Consider the following 21,065-nt stretch of genomic DNA (forward strand, 5'->3'; position numbering starts at 1 on the left):
AATGTAATAGACATTTACACCCCTCATAAAGTGATAAGCCCCCATCTACTACCCATCTGACACTGTACTTAGCTATTACAGTACCATTGACTCTATTCCCTATGCTGTACTCCACATCCTGTGAATATATATATATATATATATATATATATATATACATTTAATTATAGTATTTTGGTTGACATTCAATGTTATTCTACTTCAGCGTCAGGTGTATAACACAGTGATCAGGCATCTACACAGTTTATGAAGTGATCTCCCGATCTTGGAAAGTTTTTAATGTGCCATTTCTTTTTGGTAAAACCCTAACTACAAATGACTTCCTGAAACGCCATGCGTTATGTTTTATTTTGTCTTGTTTTTATCTTAGCTAGTGTGCCATTACCTGATGAAAGAAATGATTCCATTGAATCGGAAAATCAGCAACGACTCATTAAGACTCTGGAAACTATCACGAATCAGCTGAAAAGGACCTTCAATGAAGATCCCATGTATACCTTTCAGCTTGCATCTGAAATTCTTGTAGCCGACAGCAATTCTTTAGAAACGGAAAGGGCTTTCCTCTTCTGCAGACCGGGCTCGGTACTCAGAGGGCGTATGTGTGGTAAGACTTTTCCCTGCAATCAAAAGTATTTGGTGATTATTAGGTTAAATGGGAAGGAAGGAGCCATTTTACAACTATAATGGGATATTGGTGTGAAACATACATTTTGCTATTGTTGTGTGGTCAGGACAAGAAAACTATTTTAGGTGAGGGACTTAAATCTTTGTTTTACTTATGGATCTTTAGACTTCACGGCTTTCAACAGCAGCTCCAATAATAACTAATACTTTTTTATCACTTCTGTATGCTGGCTGAGCACATCTCATGCTTAGCCCTGTTTACCAACTGTGTGAGGTACCAGTATGATTAAGTACCTTTTACAGATGAGAAAACTGAAGCCAGAGAGGCTAAGAACTTACCCAGTAAGTCTAAACCCTTGAGACAGTAAGCGGTGTCTCTAAGATTCCCATCTAAGTAGCCAACGTCAAATTCACATAGTATAGAATTAACCATTTTAAAGTGTGCAATTCAGTGGTACATTGACAATGTTGTTCCACCATCACCTCTATCATAGTTCCCAAACATTTACATCACCCCTAAAGGAGACGCCGTACCTATGAAGCAGTCACTCCCTATCTCCTTCCCCCTGTCCCTTAACCTTTAACCCCTATTCTTGGCTGCCACAATCTAGATCAATTCCAGCCTGTTTCCCAAATAAGTCATCATTTATAGGTAGCAGGATCTCCAGAACCACACTCTGTACACTCACCTGAACCACATGACGTGACTCTTCTGTTAATCTCTCTGTAGATATAGGAGCTTGCATCCTGGTCAGAAAACCTTCTTCAGCAATTCTCAGTGCTATTCCCAGAGCTTGGCTGGGTTTTTCATAGATCAATTCAGCCAAACAAAAGCACATTAAAATTGTCATTCTGAGCTTGCTCTTGTTTCCTCCCCACCTTGTGAGTAAAAATCAGGAATCGCCTTGACCAGCGTCTCACATTTTTGGTGTGGTCTTCAGATTACCTGTGTCAGCCTCACCTGAAGAACTTGTTGAAATGCATCTTGACTCAGGCCCCATCCCAGAACTAATGCATCTGGCACTTTGGGGGACAGGGCCTTGGAATCTGCATTTTACTAAGTTCCCAGGTAATTCTTACACACTTTAACAGCTCAAAATCACTAAGGTATTAATTTCAAGTGTCTTCTCTGTAAGAATATACTTGCAAGAAACCTTTCAGTGTGTTTAACGTTCCACGTTGATCTCAGAAATTCCGAATCACTCCATGCCTGGCAAATAGTAGACCAAATCTCCAGGAGGGGAGATCCTAAACTTGGCCTGTTTGCTTGCAGCCTTTGGCTCTGAGGATGCCTGGACTTGTCTCCAGTGGGTAGTACTTCCTGCAAGCAGAGAAAAGGGTCCACCGAACTCACCTAGTTTAGGCTCACACCACCTTTGCTTGTTTTTTGCTTCTAGAAATGATGTCATAATGGACTAGCAGTTTTATAAGGGAACATTCAGAGGGACAGCTAAGAACCCATTTTTAATATTTCAAAGTCTCAAATTAACCTAAACATTTATTGTTCTATCCTTTTCTACCAGCAGGCTTTTCTTTGTTAGCTGTGCGTTTCTCAGGACGATTTGGTTTATCATAGCTTTAACCCACATTTTAAAGCCTCCATGATATAAACCCGAAGCTTGGTCAACAAGAATTTGCATTTCTTAAAAAGAAAAAAATATCCACTACTGTTGGCTTCTAGGAATATATTTCTGGAAGGTTTATCTCATGAGTAAACCTCTGGCAGAAAATTTAACCCATAAACAGTAGTACCTGGAAGCAGACTCCATGACTTTCATGCCTTAGGAGAAAAGAACCCAAGTGTGTTCCACTCCTGTTGTTTAGTATATTCAGTGTTTCCTGTTTGTTTTTTCCTCAGTGAATTGCCCTTTGGGAACCTATTATTCTTTGCAGCATTCTGCCTGTGAAAGCTGCTTGGTGGCCTCCTATCAAGACGAAGAAGGGCAACTTGAGTGCAAACTCTGTCCAAATGGGACTTACACCGAGTATCTCCATTCGAGAAGCATCTCAGAATGTAAAGGTAGAGGCCTCCTGCACATTTTGAACAGAAGAAGCCTTTTTGTTTGTCTCCAGTTATGAAATCTAAATGGCAAAGAGGGTGAAATAACGGCGTTACCAAAAGCAATTGCATTCATTTAGTTTTTCTTTCTTTTAATTATAAAATATGACCTGAATGTCTCCCACTTTAAAGAAGTCCTAGGCACATTTCTCTTTCCTTTTGGAACATTCTGTTGCTCTAAGTCAAGCACCACTGTCAATAATTCCAATTGACATTCATCAATTCGCCTGGATTTTTTAATTGAAACTCACTTTAATTGGTAGAAAGGACTTTCATAACACAGCATTGGGTTGCTTCTTGTTGGAATAATATTTGATTTTGTGGGATCAACTCTCCATTTATTTGGAAATTAACAATAACTACTGATACATATGCATGAGTTTTTGCTACCAAAATATTCAATATTGTCAAAATATTGTATTGTTATTCTCAATGAATATTCCTGATGGAAGCATTTTCTATCATAATTGAAGTTACAGTATGACACACCTAAAAGAAGGAATTTCAAAATTGTGCCTCCTTGCTGTTGTTGCAAATGCAGGCATGGATGTGTAGTGGCAAATTGAAACTCGCAGCAGCGCTGGGTGATTGGCAGTGCACTAAAACTGTTAGCAATGCTGACAGTGAGAGTCATTTAGAGGCCAAGGGCAACAGGAAAAGACAGCACACTTGGAGTCAGGGAATCTGGCCCTCGTCCTCTTCTATTACAAAACCATTGCAATGAATTTTAGAAAGTTGCTTAGTTCACCTCTTTGGGCCTGGTGCTAAGATTATCTTTATTTTCTCCTCTGCCGGCCCTCAACTGAAATGGTGTCTGTAGGTAGAAGGAGGTAGGAGAGCCCGTTTTCATTGACAGCCACCAAGCTGCCAGCTTAGTGATGAGGCTCTAGCTCAGTTTGGGGTTTTGTTTCCGTCACCCAAGAGAACAGGGTACGAGCTGAGAACTTGTACAGAACAGGTACCCCCGTGCACAACTTGTTCTTATGATAGTGACTTTCAGAGGTGCAGATTTTGAACCTCACTCAGAAACTCTTTATTGACACTTTCTGTGTGTCAAACACTGTGCTGGGTAATAACGGAAGTAACTGGAAGCGAGTCTAAAACTAGTATACCGAAGCATGGGGAAGTCTAAAATACGACGTGTATGTTGGAGTTCTTTATGTCCTTCATTCTGTCCTAGATAAATTAACATGCAGAAACCCCTATCCCACACAGTGCTGATTTTGTACAGCTTCGTCATCGTTATTAACCATGTTACTTTTTTCTTTATAGCTCAGTGTAAACAAGGCACCTACTCATCAAATGGCCTTGAGACTTGTGAATCGTGTCCACTGGGCAGTTATCAGCCAGAATTTGGTGCCAGGAGCTGCCTCTCGTGTCCAAAAAACACTTCAACTGTAAAAAGAGGAGCCGTGGACATTTCTGCTTGTGGAGGTTATCTGAGCCTTAGCCATTGATATTTCTTCAAATCTACTAGGTTCTGTGCATGGAGGAGTGGAATATTTTCAGCAAAACCATATGTCTACTGTATGCAAAGAATGTAAATAACTGTCTCTTCATAGAGTGTTTCCTTTTATTCAGCCAGCCAGCACTTAAGTATAAACACCCGCAATGTAAACACTGTGCTCTGCTGTTAGGGACACAAAGAAGTACAAGACTAGGTCTCAACAGTAACAAGCACGTGGCTTCGTGAGATGGCAGAATTCCATCTCAACTAGGAACTCTTGTTTCCCCATTTGTAAAATGAGGTCCTGCTAATGTTCCTTGAAATTCTAAAAATACGTTCTTTGAATTACGACATTTCATTCCCTGCAATTTGAACATTTTCACCAGTGGTTATCCACTCTGACTGCATATTAGAATCATCCGTACATTTGTATCAAGTATTTTAAAAATACTGAAGCCCAGTCTCCACCCCCAGACGTTCTGATTTCACTTGTCTGGTTTTCTTTTTAAGTTACCTCTCCAGGTGATTTGAAAGTAACAGGAAAAGTTGAGTAGACTAATTTTGGTTCTCAGATGTCAGCATGTAGGGCTTGTTAAAACACAGTTTTTAATTCAGCAGGTCTGGTGTGGGGCCTGAGAATTTGCATTTCTAACTAGTTTTGAAGTGAAGCTGATTCTACTTGGTCCAGAGACAGCATGTTGAGAACCTCTGGTTTAAATATAAATAAAGAGATTAGAATTCCAATTTTCAGATAGTTCTAACATCTCTACCAAGTACAGATTTCCAGCAGGGTAAAAACTGAAAGACATACACAAAAATAAAAAGTGAGCATTTAGAATGACAATGAAACTAGGAATGAAGTCGAGGTCAGCCTATTACCAAAAATTCCAAAAAACTGCAACTACCTTGCAAAATCAATGGAACTGGATTATAAATAAAAAGTTGTTAGCCTCCCTCTGCTACTGAGAACAGAACAAGCACGCCTGGCTGAAAGGTGACTTTTCAAAAAAATCTGTATCTTCCTCATTCTCTATCCTTTATTTAAAAATCTAAGGTCTATGGCAATCTAAAAATTAAAAAGCCATTCTCTTATTGAATGAATTATGTTTTTAAAAAGTCAACCTGCTGGTTCCCCATTTCTATCAAGCTACACATACACACATGCACACGCACATGCGTTTACCCCTCTCACTCTCATTACATGCCAGTCATATGTACATCTTCATTTAATTAGAGACAGATTCCTAGAAAACAACTGCTTAGTACCTTTGAGTGTAGTAGAAGGCCAGGGTAGTGTCTAGCATTGCATCTTGGGAGATGTAGTCCTCATAAATTGAGTGCTAAGGGAAAACATGCTACGAATTATAGGTTGTATATACTCCATCTGTTAAAATTATTTCAATCTAGTGGATAACAGTAGATGAAAGTCTGTTAGAGCTAAGGAATTGCCTGAGGAGTATTCATCAACCTAATGTTTCACTGAAGAGTTCAGAATTTAACTAGGACCTAATTGAAACTCGTAAACCATGTCTGTTATGTAATACCAGTTTTGGATTTTTTTTTCTTATTAAAAGTCAAACAAAGCTTCACATTGTGGTTGAAATAGATCTGCTAGAGACTCTTATTTTGTTCATATACAAACTAATTTGGGAGAAAGTCTGCAGTAAAAAATTCTGTCTCTCTCTCTGTTTCTCCCTCCCTCCAACCACAAAAGCAACTAGGATTTTTACAGTGAAACAAGTTCTTACTTGACAAATTTTTTTTTTTTCCTTTAGCTTTCCAACTAAGCCTTGGGGTTTGTCTAATACCAAATTATTGCAATTAAGCAATTATAATTCCCAGAAAATCTCCAAACTTCTGGTAACTGCCTATTTCTCCTAATATTCCTAGCACAAGTTTAACCACATGCTGCTTGTCATGAGCAAGAATTGGGAATAATAGAACCCAACACTCTTCCCTGTGGTGCTAGATAAACACCATTTTATCCTAAACTTAAATTTGTGTGAGTTCTAAAACGACCTCTTATATATTTTTTCTTAGTTTTCAATACACTTTCTTTCTCTCTCTCTCTCATTCTTTCTTTATTTGCTTTCTGTATTGATTTATTTTTATGGATGTGTTGTACAGTTTACCTTATTTTTTTCTAAGCTACTGCTTTTTTCATTCTTTAGCATGTTTAACTTAAAATATCATTACTCAATATGGCAATTATATTTAAGTAACAATATTTACGTAGTAACTATGTTAAAGTAATAGTGTATGCTTTATACATTTCATCTTTTACTACTACTTAAACTATTAAATATTCTTGGGTCTGTGGTTACAAGCCTGAAATGTATTTTTTAACGATGATTTTTATCTGAATAAGTCCCACATATGATTTTTTGGTGATGGTGTTGTTTACATATGGTCCCATAGGGAAACAAAGATTGTTTTGGAACAGGATGACAGCATTTCTTTCCCGGATCCTCTAAAATGAAGTTAAGAGGAGACTCAGAATGAGTCTTTGACCTCTGACTTTGTCTTAGGAAACCCATTTGAAAGGCAAAATCTACTTGGTTTGAGGGCCATGTGCATGGTCTTTAATACTGTCAGGGAACAGACACGTGGGATTACATTTTTCCCTGGTCATTTCAGTGCTCTATTTTTAATTCTATTTTAATATCCGTTTTGGCATACTTAGATTTCTCTCTCTCTCTCTCTCTCTCTCTCTCTCTCTCTCTCTCTCTCTCTCGCTCTCTCTACAGTAGAAGAGGTGAGAAGATTTTGTTCCATTTTCTTGACACAGAAACCAATTTCTTTGACCAAGATTCAAAATGAAACTTTCTCCCTTCTTTTCTTATGACATTAGTCTATTAGGCGCTGCGTGTGTGTGTGAGTGTGTATAATACTATATTATGTACTAGGTATGCAAATATGTGTTTATATGTGCATATATTATACATATGTTCGTGTGTGTCTGTTTATAGGTGTATTTACTGCATATAAATACATTAAATGCTGATTGTCTACTCCTGAAAAGTATATTTCTGATGACAACTGTTTGCACTTGGAATGAAATTTAAACTAATTTTCACATGAAAATTTATTTTATACTTTCTATGCCAAAAAGTAAAGCATAGACCACACAACATACTCACTATTTTGAGAAGCTAACTGGTTTATTGACTTTTAATCTTACAATTTTATTATTATTATTATTATATTTTAGTATTATTTCTTTTACGTTCTGTCAGTGTGTAAGGACATAGACTTTTTTCTTTTTGAGGGTAAGGTTGAATTATAAAAATTACATGTAAAAAACAGTTTAATTCATTATACCATCTTGGGTTTTAATGACAAAATTTGTTTTTAGATTATTATATACAGAGAATATATAATATTCTCTCAAACAGAAGTTTTACATCTTTACCAGTGGAAAATTTATGCTTTCAATTAACTACTTTAATTAGCACTGTTTGGAAGGCACCTTTTCCAAATAGGCAGTGATTTTTGGAAACTTGAGATTCAGAAAACCCATTGTAAACTCAACAAATTTATATTCATGCAAAGCCCTTTCTAGAACTCTGAGATTGTGCAACAATGAGTAGATTAATTTATTCTGGTGAAAAAAGATACTTATAACTTAAAACTTTTCATGAATGTAACAAATACAGCCACAAGAAATATTTTTTTTCTAAGTAGGCATTAATAGCTATATTTTCTGCCATCTCTTGATTTGACTCCTTTTTGTCAGTTGGGTATGTAAAAAGGCTCTTATGCAAAACATTTGGCTGGCTGTTTCTGCTTCAGAACTTTGATCTAAATGTCTTGAGATTACCACAATGTTTTATTGTTTATTTAATGTTTATTCTCATACCAGTGAAAAAGAGATACCATTACTTGGAGTATCCTGCTCCCTTGAGCCTCAAGTGCATCTCTAAATTTTTCAACCACACTGCTAATTATTTCTGTTGTACTGATTTTTATTATCAAGAATCCAAAACCTAAATGATAAGTATGTTGCTATCCTGAATAGCTACATCCTTATGTTCTCTTCTGTATTTAATTTTATGCAGACAAATCTTAATGGTTTTAGTAGTTTTCTGTTTATAATGGTTTCAGGGCTCACACAAATGATACCAGTTCACACAAGGAAAGAACACACTCCACGTGAATTCATGTTTGGGTTACGGTCAAAAACCGCAACCCAAGGAATTAGTCATGGGCAGTCTATGCCGTTGTTACTCTACCAAATGTAACTGAAATGTATTGAAGAAAATCCACGCTCATGTTACATTTGAGGCTATTTTCTTACTTGGTTAATAGTCCACCAATGATTGGCGAGAGAATTTCAGATTTGTTTAAATAACAATATTCAAATTTTTATTCAGTGTCATTTACAAAAAACATGTCTAACACAAAAAGACATTAAATTTTAAAATAAAAGGAAAGACCTCCTTCCCACACAATAAGTAATAGACAACTATACAGGAGAAATAAAAATTTCTGATGAACATTTTTTAAAAGCAACTTCATTTATCTTCAAATGCAAATTAAAATAACAGTGCAATTCCATTTTTACCTTCAAACGAGAAAAATTTTAATAATCGTCAATGCCAATGAGCATGTAATAAGAACATTTTCGTACACTGCTGATGGAACTACTTGTTTTAGTGATTTGGCATTGTATATTAATGGCTTTAAATTTTCATATCTTTAGCTCTCTCTATTCAACTACTCAAATTCAACTTTTATCCCAAGGAACTAATCAGAGCTCTACATAAAATTTATGTTGAAAACTTTGTGTCAGCATTATTTATAATAGCAAACAAATGGAATCAACCTACATGTCCAATAGTTAGATCAATCATGATCTGTCAATGGGATATAATGTTTTTCATTTATTCAAAATCATGTTATTTGATATCTTGGAGAATGATTTGGGAAATGCTTATAATACAATGTTCAGTAGAAAAATCAGAATACAATATTATGTGGCCAGTTCTAACTTTATTGAGTTAATGTGTGTTGTTAGACTGGAAGGAAAAACACATTTTTCTGGGTGATAAATAGTCTGGGTATTAAATATGCGCAAGAGAAAATATTAACAATTCAGTGGCTTTCTTACAATGAAAGGTTAACACATTTCTTTTAATTGTAGGCTGTGTTGCTTCAATGCACAAATGGTTTGTTTTTACCTTTGCAGTACCTTGTCCAGTAGGAGAATTCTCTCGTTCTGGATTAATGCCCTGTTATCCATGTCCTCGAGACTACTACCAACCCAATTCAGGGAAGTCCTTCTGCTTAGCTTGTCCCTTTTATGGAACTACAACCTTCACTGGTGCCAGATCCATCACAGATTGTTCCAGTAAGATGACATATTTCATTTCTACATAATCCTGTGTTAAAGATTTTTGCTTGTCTCTGTGGTAGCTTTAATTCTGAATATTAATATTATCAGTGGATTTGGGTATCTAGTCTTGTTAAATTGTCCTGTTGATGGCTTCTTAATGACAGTGACTCAAAGATTCTTAATTTGGGAATATTGAACTCAGTAACTTCCAATTTCTTTCTGAGAGTCTAGAAATTAACGATGTAACCCCATCCAGCTCTGTCTTCTTTTTTAAAGTCACTAAAATGAAATATATGTGGCTTTGTCTATTGTGAGAACCAGAATTTTGACCATAGTATTTAAATAGAGTCTACATATTGGCAATATCTACCACACACTAATATGTTTCTCTAATGTTTTCCTGTTAATTTTATTAGGTTTTAGTTCAACTTTCTCAGCAGCAGAGGAAAGTATAGTGCCCCTTACTTCTCCTGGACATATCCAAACGAAGTATGAAGTCAGTCAGGCAAGTCCATTTTCTATATATAAAATTTTCTCTAGTGGAATGTTTAGGAAACAGTTTGTCATACATGTCACACAAAGGAAAACTACCAGAGTTGAAACTGTAAGTATCAAAACTCATGAATATTATCAATGAATAATTGTATTTACGTGTGACTTCTAATAAGACCTTTCCAAAAATTCAGCATTAGAAGTCTAAGTACCAAAAGTGGGAATTTTTCCCCCAGAAATGTCTGGCATAGAGAATGTGTAGATGTGGGAATTCACTAATAATTAACTTACCACAACCATAACCCATCATTTGAGTAAGGGCATTTGGATTAGCCAAAGGCCTTTTCTGATTGGCAGGCAGAATTACTCAACTTTCATGAAAATTATTTTAAATTTTTTTGTCTGCAAAAAAAAAAAAAAATCATTTATTGGAGTAAGGTGTGGGTTTAAAAAAAATAAGCATAACTCATGAACATAACTAAGTTAATTGTTTTCCATTTTTTAAAAATACTAGTTAAGACCAATTATTTTGGTAGATTCAGCCATTACTCTGAATTCATCTTGCCCAATGTCATGATAAATTCCTTGGCTTTAAATATTTTTAAGGAGGATAATGAGGTTTTATTTCTTATTTCAACTTCCTACAGCCTTGTCCAAACATACTGACTTCCAAGGGCTTCTTAAGTCATATTTGAAACTAAGTCTAGTGGACACAGAAATTTGTAAGAACTTTTAGAGCTGTGACTATCAACCTGGATACATATTAGAATCTGCTGGTTGACATTTAAAAATAATGATGCACAAATCTCACTCCCAGAAATTCTGATTTAGCTGGTCTGGGTTGGAGCCCATCCTTAGCATACTTTTAAAACACCTCAAATGGATGCTAACATGCAGCCAGCATTTAGAAACACCACTTGGGTTTACCAGAACATCACTTAAAAACAATATATATCGTCTGTGCCCATATATGACAAGCATTAGCATTATGCAGGCAGCAGTCCAGTTAGCTGGAGTGAACTCACCTGGAAACAGGAACCAGCGATCTAATGTTGCGAACCTTCTAACTCCCTGACCAGGATTGCTTTGGAATGAATAGAGTGTTTTGTCTCTGAGAGATTTCTTTTCTGCCACTGGCAGGTTTTCCATGAATGCTTCTTAAACCCCTGCCACAATAGTGGAACCTGCCAACAACTTGGGCGTGGTTACGCTTGTCTCTGTCCACCTGGATATACAGGTAACATAGAGGAATGCAAATTTTAATATATTCTTCGTATGAAATCATTGTGACTTACGTATTGAACTTTAGAACATTAAAAATAAACCTGTAAGATACATTAGGCCATATCAATGCACAAAAATTTCGTTGAACAAGGTAAACCAATAGGTGGAGAAAAGTATACATATCTTACAGTTTTCTTTGCACATTTTAGAGAAACAATAAAAAATTGTATTTTCTGTATAAAGGTCACATCATAACTTGCAATTTAAACTAGGATACAGTTCCGGAGACCATGTCCAAGGTTTCACTCTAACACAAATTAAATGCATGACACTCAACATAGAACAGATTGTTCAGCATAAACATTTTTAAACAAACTCTAGTTTCCCTTATTTGCTTCATACTAATGGAAGTTCTTGTGGATAGCTGTGATTTGTTGTTTTGTTTCTACTTTTCTAGAAGTTGTGCTTAGAAAAATAATGTGGCTTTGGACTTGATTATGTAGGAATTATCTAAGAATTATGTTTTTATGCAGTTTGCTGTGCATTCCAGTTCTGTCCAGAAACATAATTTTTTGAGAGGAAATGAACTGTATCTTAATAATTACAATTTATTTAAAATCCGATTGCTTTTAGAAATTAAGTTTTTACACTTTTTCAAATTTTGTGCAAACAACATGGAATGTTGTTAATGAGAAAAATGATATTTAAGAGTATTTACCACAAAATAAGCAAAAGGAAAGCTGGTAAACAAAATATAGCTCCAGGCTGCCAAGAATATTGGCATTCCACTTATCATAAATTGGTCATGTGTGTGTGTGTGTGTGTGTGTGTGTGTGTGTGTGTGTGTGTGTGCGCACATTTCGATTTTTATAAAAATTTTTGTCATCTCATGTCATAAGAAATAATGGATTTTGTCCTAGAATTTTGTAAATGAGTGGTAGTTGAGAAAAGGCATAATATAGGATAGTGATTCCCAAATATTAATGTGCATCAGAGTCATCTGGAGGTCTTATTGAAACACAGATTGCTGGACCACTACCCCAGGATTTCTGATTCAGTAGATCTGGGGAAGGTCTAAGAATTTGCATTTTTATCAAGTTCCCAGATGATGCTGATGCTATTGGTCCAGGGGCTACACTTTGAGACCCCATGGTATAGAGGAAGAACATGGTTTCTGGCAGGGCTAACCCATAGATACCCTGTGTGCACCCTAGGGAAGAAGCAGTCCCACTCTGGGACACCTGGCATGTGAGCTGAGATCTGGTAGGACATAGTCCCACCCCTACCTTTCAGCAAATGGACCTTGGTAGCAAGTATATTTGACTTGAAATTTTTCACTTTGGAATGAACTAAATTCCTGCCTCCATTTTGTGCTTCTAGGTTTCCCGTTTTTTCCCCCTACTTCTAAATTGGGATCTTTGTTATGTTTTAGGTACCCTTCTAGGGATAGATATCTTAAATCTGTTTAGAAAGAGGCAGTGCCTTTATTAAATACTTAACTAGACGGTAGCACATAACGAATATTGGTTTTTTTCTTCACCACCACCACTCCCTATAAACCCAGATTATTGGGATGAGTACCTTTTAATGATCATGATTCTGTTTCTGTCAATCCCTCTCTTTGACTGTCCTTCAGTATTTGGTTTGCATTTTAGGCTTAAAGTGTGAAATAGACATTAATGAATGCAGCTCACTGCCATGCCTCAACAATGGAATTTGTAAAGACCGAGTTGGGAAATTCCTTTGTGAATGCCCATCTGGTTACACAGGTAAGGGGAAAGTTTCTTGTTTTTACAATATAAACCTTGAAATCATGAAAATGTCATTGCTGAAAATCAAAACCACAATGAGATATCACCTCACATGTGTTAGAATGACAGTTATCAAAAGATAGATAACAGTGTTGGAGAAAATGGAACCCTTGTGCGCTGTTGGTGGGAATGCAAATTGGTACAACCACTATGGGAAACAGTGTGGAGATTCCTCAAAAAATTAAAACTAGAACTACCATGTGATCCAGCAATCCCGTTTCTGGGTATCTCTCCAAAGGAAATAAAATCACTATGTCAAAGAGATATCTACAGCCCTGTGGTTCACTGCAGCATTATTCACAATAGCCAAGATATGGAAACAATCTAAGTGTATATCAAGGGATGGATGAATAAAGAATATATATATATATGTATATATATATATACATATATTTATATATATTATATATATCATATATAGTAATTATGTAATGAAATATGTAATATATATATATATATATATATATATATATATATATATATAATGGAATATTAATTAGCCTTTAAAAAAAGAAAGAAATCCTGCCATTTGCAGCAACATAGATGAAAGGTGTGGGCATTATGCTAAGTGGGATAAGTCAGACAGAGAAAGATATACACTGTATGATCGCACATATGTGTGTAATCTAAAAAAGCCAAACTCATAGAAACAGAGAGTAGAATGATGGTTGCCAGGGGCTGGTGGGTAGAGGTCTTGAGGACATGTTGTTTAAGGATACACACTTGCAACTCGTAGGATAAGTAATTCATGTTAAAGACTCAAGGGTTAAACTCAAAAAGGGCGAAAAACTAGCAAACAAATATGGTGATGGAAGGAGAACTGAATCTGGGTGGTGAACAATGTGATATACAGATGATGTATTATAGAAATGTACACTTGAAACCTATATAATTTTACTAACCATTGTCACCCCAATAAATTTAGTAAAAAATTTTTTAAAAACCATGTTAAAATTTTTTAAAACAAAATCATACCTTCTTAACTGAAAAAAAAGGGTAGTCATGGTTATCATTTTCCATTGCGTGCTAAAAATGTCCCATTTCTTGCTAGAAAAATTTTGCAGTTTGCAGAATGGAAGAAAACATGTTTTTTCAATGTATTTGGCAAAGAGCAGAATTTTTCACAAGCATGCTAGCCATGATTTCCAATTGTTCTGCTCTTACACTTGAACTTGTTTGCAAACGATTAGTCTTAAATTCCTTCCAGGTTTTCTCCCACTCAAATGTTCTATGATTCTTTACAGGTCAGCTATGTGAAGAAAATATAAATGAGTGTCGCTCCAGTCCTTGTTTAAACAAAGGAACTTGCGTTGATGGTTTGGCTGGCTATCACTGCATGTGTGTGAAAGGATACATAGGTAAGATGTTTCCATTCTGCCTGCATTGTCTTAAAGTCCTGTAAAGCACCACAAGTTACTGTTTACCAGTATTATACATGTTAATTTTCTGACTTTATAAATGTACTATTACTGTATAAGACAGAAAGTCCTTATTTTTAAGGAAATTCTCACTGAAGTATTTGGAGGTGAAAGGGCATCACATCTGCAATTTACTCTAAAATAGTTCAGAAAAAAATATCTTTATGTGTAGTGTATATTTGTAAAGAAAGAGAAAAGAGTTTATATACTAAGACAAACATTCAAAAAGGATCTGGAAATAAATCATATAAGATAATATAGCAAATGGATGTTAAATAATATGGTAAAAAATATATATATACTATATATGTATGTACATATATGTAATACATATATACATGTGTATATATATTATATGTGTGTAAATATATATTATGTATATGTGTGTATATATATTATATATAATATATATGTGTAAGTATATATATATATATATATATATATATATATATATATATATATATAATTGATAAAGAGCAAGTCCAAAAAAGGAGAAAATGGACAATGAAGGAAAGAGGCAGGTCAAAGAAACAGAGGAAAATTTTGAACTAAATTTGCTAGTTGTATTGTTTAGCATGATCTAAGATGTCTATTACTAATGTTAGTTTCAGAAAGACATAAGTTAGAAAGAGTAGATAATCAAAATGCAGTTCTAAAATGACTTACAAAAGCCAGAGCTCACTAAAGAATGGGTCTCAAACCAGTTGGATAGGCCACTGGCCCTGCAGCCTCTGTTTAGGAGCAGTGTCCTCCAAGAAGTGGACACTTGGATCCCAATCCTCCCAGGGGGTTGACGTTTGGGCTCTTTCTTGTCCTCACCCATCCCCAGGCCTGCACTGTGAAACAGAAGTCAATGAATGCCAGTCAAGCCCGTGCTTAAATCACGCAGTCTGTGAAGATCAGGTTGGGCGGTTCTTGTGCAAATGCCCACCTGGATTTTGGGGTACCCGGTGTGAAAAAAACATGGATGAGTGTCTCAGTCAACCATGCAAAAATGGAGCTACCTGTAAAGATGGTGCCAATAGCTTCAGGTAAAGGACTAAGTCTTGTTCTTTCCACTATTTTTATTTACTTAAATCTTCATTCTTCAATCTTTATGGAGTTCCGGGTCAGCCATTTCCAAATTCTAGTCCAACAATAAGCTACAACAGAATATCCTAACCACCTGAGGTTCTGATTAACTAGGTCTATAATTTTAAAATAGACAACCTGTATGATTTAAATTCCCCAATGATTCTGATGCACAGCCGGATTTGGGAACCACTGCTCTCTACAGCCATCCCTCGGTGTCTTTGGAGGAATTGGTTCCTCCACAGATACTAATATCCACAGATGCTTAAGTCCCTTATATGGAATGACATACTATTATATTTGCACATAACCAACACACATCCTCCCATATACTTTTAATCATTTCTAGATTACTTATAACACCTATTACAAGGTAAATGCTATGTAAGTAGTCGTTATACTGTATTATTTATGGAATGATGACAAGAAAAATATCTGGACATACTCAGTACAGACCATCAACATGGCATGCCTAACTACATAGTACGTCAGCAATGACATAACATTGAGAATATTTTCAATCCGTGGTTGATTGAATCCGCAGATGAGGAACCCACAGATACAGAGGGCCGGTGGCATTGGAGAGGCATAAAGATGAAAGGAAGCACAATTCCACAAGAAGCAAATACGAAAGCACTAGACAAAACTCATTTGTAAATGTTTTATATTTTAGCTGGAATTTTCACACTAGCTAAAATCAAAAGGAACTGTGCAATCATACTGTCACCACACTAGTCTACATTCTATGTCCATGGTTTTCAAACATGTTTTTAGTTTAATAACCCTTGGTTCAAAAGAAATCTGATATGAATGTAATCAAATAAAATAATAAAGTCTAGGCTTTTGTGGTTGAAAATAGTAGTGTTTGTGGAGGAGAAAGACTGTCTTCCTGAGGTAACTTTTAGGGTTCCAGTGGAATACAGTTTGAAAACCAACACTCTCCTTTGTCACTATCAAGTCTGCCCTATCCCATCCCATTCCTCTCGCAAGATCTGGGGCTTCTGTGGTACAAAAGACAGACCAGTCTCACTTGCAGAATCTTAAGAGACTTTATTGTCCTCGACGTACCACTAGTTAAATATGTTAAAAGGAAAAAACGTCTACCCCAGTTGCAACATCTCCCAGCCCGCTTCTGGTTTAGCCCCCTTCCATTACTGACCCTCAACAAATAGCCAGAGTCCTATCCAAAAGACATAGCAAGCCAGTTCTGCCAATGAGACTTCCGCTCTCGATGTGGAAATGGTCTTATCAGTGTAACATCATAGGCTTTTTACATCTTCTACGTATAACACCTAATCATAGGCAATGAGAAACTTTCAGATGAACAACAGAGTTCCAAATTCTCCCCAGGGTCCAAAGCAATTGATTAATACAAAATTTGTCTAAATCCTGACTAGAGGGAGGGTGAAGGTGGACTCTGGTAATTCAAAAGGAATGTTAGTTGTCAGCAAAGTGAACCTATTTCGTAGACAGTTATTGGACTGATACATTGACATCAAACATGGGAGGATAAAGATCAGTGAAATTCTAGCCAAAACAGACTTATCGTGAAATGCAGAGAACTCAGTAAATATCCCCCCAATTCCAACAGATTTTCTTTTAAACCCCCAAACATCATTTATTCATATTAATCACCAGGCTGATTTCAAAGAGTTTCCCATATAAATGTGCTAGTACCAATATTAATTGCCATTTATTGGACAGGTCCTTTTAATTAAAAAATATTTTAGAAATGCAGAAAATTACAAAGAATAATAAAAGTCATGCACTCATCACAGTAATTATCAAACCTTAGCATTTTGCCATATTTGATTTAATCTTTTGTTTTGAAGAATAAGTTCTGGAGAATAAGATCTGGAGTCTGTCCAATATACACACATATTCCTCTTCTTGTCACTGTCCTAAAGCTGGTGTGTATCGTTCTCATTCAGACTTTATATTTTACTACATATAAGGCTCCATAAATACTGTATAGTATTATTTCACATGTTACATAAGTGGTACCATACTATATACAGAGGGTGCCAAGAGCATGTATACACATTTTAAGAAAGGAAAAGTGTATTAAAATTGTAATACTCAATATATACCGATAACAATAAATGAATGCAAGTCACGTTTGACTTCTGCAATTACAAGAGGTGCTCATAGTGGTTACCATCAGCGTCCAGACACTTCTGATTATGGCGAACTACTGCTTGAGCAACGTTGACCAAAGTGTCCACTTGTAAACATTTTTTTGGCACCCCCGGTATATATTCCCTTTTGTGATTTGGTTGTGTGCTTTTTTTTTCAACTCAACATTATATATTATCAAGGTTGATACATTTGGCTCTAGTTTACTCATTTCAACTGCTAATGAGTATTCCATTGCATGACTATAGCATGGTTTAGTTTCCCATTCTCATCTCCATAAACATTTAGAATGATGGGGCTGTGAACATTTGTTACATGTGCCTTTGTGCACCTGTGCAGTAGTCTCTGAGAGCACATAACTAGACACGGATAGACAGGGCTCTGGCAATGCAAACCCTCCACTTCCCTTGACATGTGTGTTCTACTCACTATGTGAGAATTCCCATTTCACAATACCCTTGTCACAATTCCTATTTTCAAAGTCCTCGGAGACAAGTTATCATAAATGAGAGACACCCTCCGTTGCCTTTCTGCAGCTATTCTCATTGTTCATTTCGTTTTCTTTCAGGTGCCAGTGTGCAGCAGGCTTCACAGGGCCGCACTGCGAATTGAACATCAACGAATGTCACTCTAACCCATGTAGGAATCAGGCCACTTGTGTGGATAAATTAAACTCATACAGTTGTAAATGTCGGCCGGGATTTTCCGGCAGCAGGTGTGAAACAGGTATATATTATCTCAGTGTTCTTAAGTAGAATACTAAACATAGTGATATAATAACTATCAATTTTGACCTGCACCAAGTATCACCTATATACCAAAAACTATGCTACGTGTTTTGTACTTGTTTAATCTTCACAACCGTCCAATACACTAGGGAATCTTATCCCCAATAGTGCAAATGAGGAAACTGAAGCTTAGAGACGTAAGGGGGAAATGGAGAATATTGAACTTAGCAGAACGCTTCATGGTCTACATATTTAGAAAGGATGCTTTGGTAAGCCACTAGATTTAGGTCAGAGGCTATGAGCATGTTTGAGAATCAATGTGAAAACTGCTTTCTCAGGGCGCTGGAGTCTTAACTGTAGGGCTTTTATTGAGTGAGGTGTGCAGGACTGGGGCAGAGCTAAATTGATCATGAAATAAGTAAGAGCCAGAGGCCTGGGTAGGGACGGAATGGTGCCCTTACGGGTAACCCTCCTTCCCTCCTTCCTTCCTGCATCAATTACTCCACTCTGCTGACTCATCCCCAGCAGCATACAGACATGCTTTAGTGTCGCTCATCTTCAGTAACTCCACAATCCCATTTCTGCTTCCAACTGCTCCCTGTTTCTCTGCTTCCTTTCACTACTGAGTCCTTTTCCTGTCTTAGGTACTCACTGCTTAATTTTATTTAAAAGAATGTGTTTTATATTTTGTAAATAATAGATATTTAATTTTGAAACCACTTCCCAGATCATCCTAGTTACTGAAATGGCTTCTTTGACAATAGTGCTGCCTACCTGCTGCTTACCTTAGACAATTGAATAACGCCTCGCAAGTGCCATGATCTGCACTTTTCTTCCTTGTTGCAGAACAGTCTACGGGTTTTAACCTGGATTTTGAAGTTTCTGCTACTTACGGTTACGTCATGCTAGATGGCGTGCTTCCAACTCTCCGTGCTGTAACCTGCACATTCTGGATGAAGTCCTCTGATAGCAACAACTATGGAACACCAATCTCCTACGCGCTTGAGAATGGCAGTGACAATACCTTCCTCCTGACCGACTATAATGGGTAAGCAGAAATGTCAGCAAGTCTGTGCTTTGGCTCTTATCCTGACACCATTGGGGATGGGGGGGGCAGGGGAGTCAGGTGCTCCAGGGGACAGCAGGGTGACAATAATCAAATTGAGCATATGGACCGATTCTGTAAGAAGGCAAAGTTTAGTGATAATACCTTATACATGTATTGTATTTTGCTATTTACTAAGTATTTTCTTGGTATTTTGCTCAGTACTAGTATGTACTAGTATGTACAAAGTACTTCATTTTATCTTGGCAATGACCTGAGGAACTCGTGACCTTTTTACATATAGTAAAACAAGTTTCAAGGAAACTAAATGATTTGCCCCAAATCTCACTCTGGGAGTGGCAGAGCCAGGTCTCAAGCTCTGACTCTTAAGACTGCTGCTCCTTCTTTTACACATCAGGGCCTCCCAAGGTCAAGGGATTTCAATGACATTGTTGACCCAGGTATTGAATACGAATCAGTCTCCAAACTCAGGTGTGCAAGATGACTTTTTTTTTTTTTTTAATCAATGAATCCCAGGGGGCAGGGCTGCATCCCTGTGGGCTGTCAGGACACTCAATCAACCTCAGTTGTTTCTCTGCTTTCTTTCACTACTGAGTGCTTTTCCTATCTTACATTCTCACAGATTATCTAAAACCCCCAGAGTTTTGCCAAAGATCCACAGGCTTGGACAGGACTGCCATCATTGGTCATCTGTCCATATTGCTCATCACTGAGCTGTCCATTGCCTGGGCTCTGTGGTCCCTTCAGGACCACTGCTGTTTGCCACATGTGGAATCCTTGGCAAGGCTGACGATTATACATTCAATCTACATGGATTCTGTGGTTTACCACATGGCCTTTTCCTCTCATATGCACCCGAATTTGTGGCCAATTGCTACTGAGCAGGTCACATGCCTCAAAGACCCACTGAGCACTCTTTCTTCTCCTCAATCCATGAGACTTTCACTATTCTGGTGGAATTCTTCCCATCCTCAAACCCTATTCTTTTTAGTGGACTTGAACTTTCAGAAACAAAATCCAAGAAATTTGCAAAACATCCCCCGAGGCAAAATATAGAGAATCTATGGCCTGCTTGAATAAGAGGAGGAAAATGGGAAAACACAGAAGGGAAACAATATAATAAAAATATTATATCATCATAAAGATCTTTGAATAGGGGCCGAGATGATGCTGGGTAAAGTATTCAATGAACTCTTACCATCCCTATCAATTTTCCCTAATCTTTTTCTCCGTTTGCTTTTGAAGGTATTTCACTTTAAACTGCTTATTATCTTTGACATTTCCCTAAGTGACGTGATTGTTGGGACCTTCTTATAGTTGGTCAACTTTGTATAGTTCCACATAACAAACGTAATTTCTTTGGATCTACATACTTTGTCTGCCATGTGACTGCTTTGGCAACCGAGCGATGGAACTTAACTTTCCGAAGTTTCTTCCTGGTCGTAGAAACATACATTCCAGAGGAGAGCCACCAATCTGATGTTTGCACAACTCTCATTCCTTCCATTCCTTACTCACTCGCTCCAGAAGAGACAGTTGGTGAATTGTTGCAAATTGGGCCAACTTCTCTCTGCTCGTCCTAATACTGTTTCCTACCCCTCAGTGTCTAAGAAACATAAACAGATTTTCAGTGAGCTACAGTAAAGTCTAACTA

General features: G+C 36.8%; 1 protein-coding gene across 1 annotated transcript in view; it reads left to right on the forward strand.

The window, feature by feature from the left end:
* SVEP1 (sushi, von Willebrand factor type A, EGF and pentraxin domain containing 1) overlaps window positions 1-21,065 on the forward strand; it is a 151,042-nt gene that overhangs the window by 75,517 nt on the left and 54,460 nt on the right. Inside the window, exons 16-26 of the mRNA XM_019749535.3 lie at window positions 371-604; window positions 2,483-2,644; window positions 3,956-4,117; window positions 9,319-9,480; window positions 9,882-9,970; window positions 11,098-11,194; window positions 12,837-12,950; window positions 14,237-14,350; window positions 15,240-15,441; window positions 18,186-18,343; window positions 19,192-19,393. Coding sequence (XP_019605094.3) covers window positions 371-604; window positions 2,483-2,644; window positions 3,956-4,117; window positions 9,319-9,480; window positions 9,882-9,970; window positions 11,098-11,194; window positions 12,837-12,950; window positions 14,237-14,350; window positions 15,240-15,441; window positions 18,186-18,343; window positions 19,192-19,393 — 1,696 coding nt within the window. The remainder of the gene's footprint in view (window positions 1-370; window positions 605-2,482; window positions 2,645-3,955; window positions 4,118-9,318; window positions 9,481-9,881; window positions 9,971-11,097; window positions 11,195-12,836; window positions 12,951-14,236; window positions 14,351-15,239; window positions 15,442-18,185; window positions 18,344-19,191; window positions 19,394-21,065) is intronic.

This window comes from Rhinolophus sinicus, chromosome 16 (assembly GCF_057876585.1).
Source record: "Rhinolophus sinicus isolate RSI-liver-muscle chromosome 16, RSI-T2T, whole genome shotgun sequence".
NCBI lineage: Eukaryota > Metazoa > Chordata > Mammalia > Chiroptera > Rhinolophidae > Rhinolophus > Rhinolophus sinicus.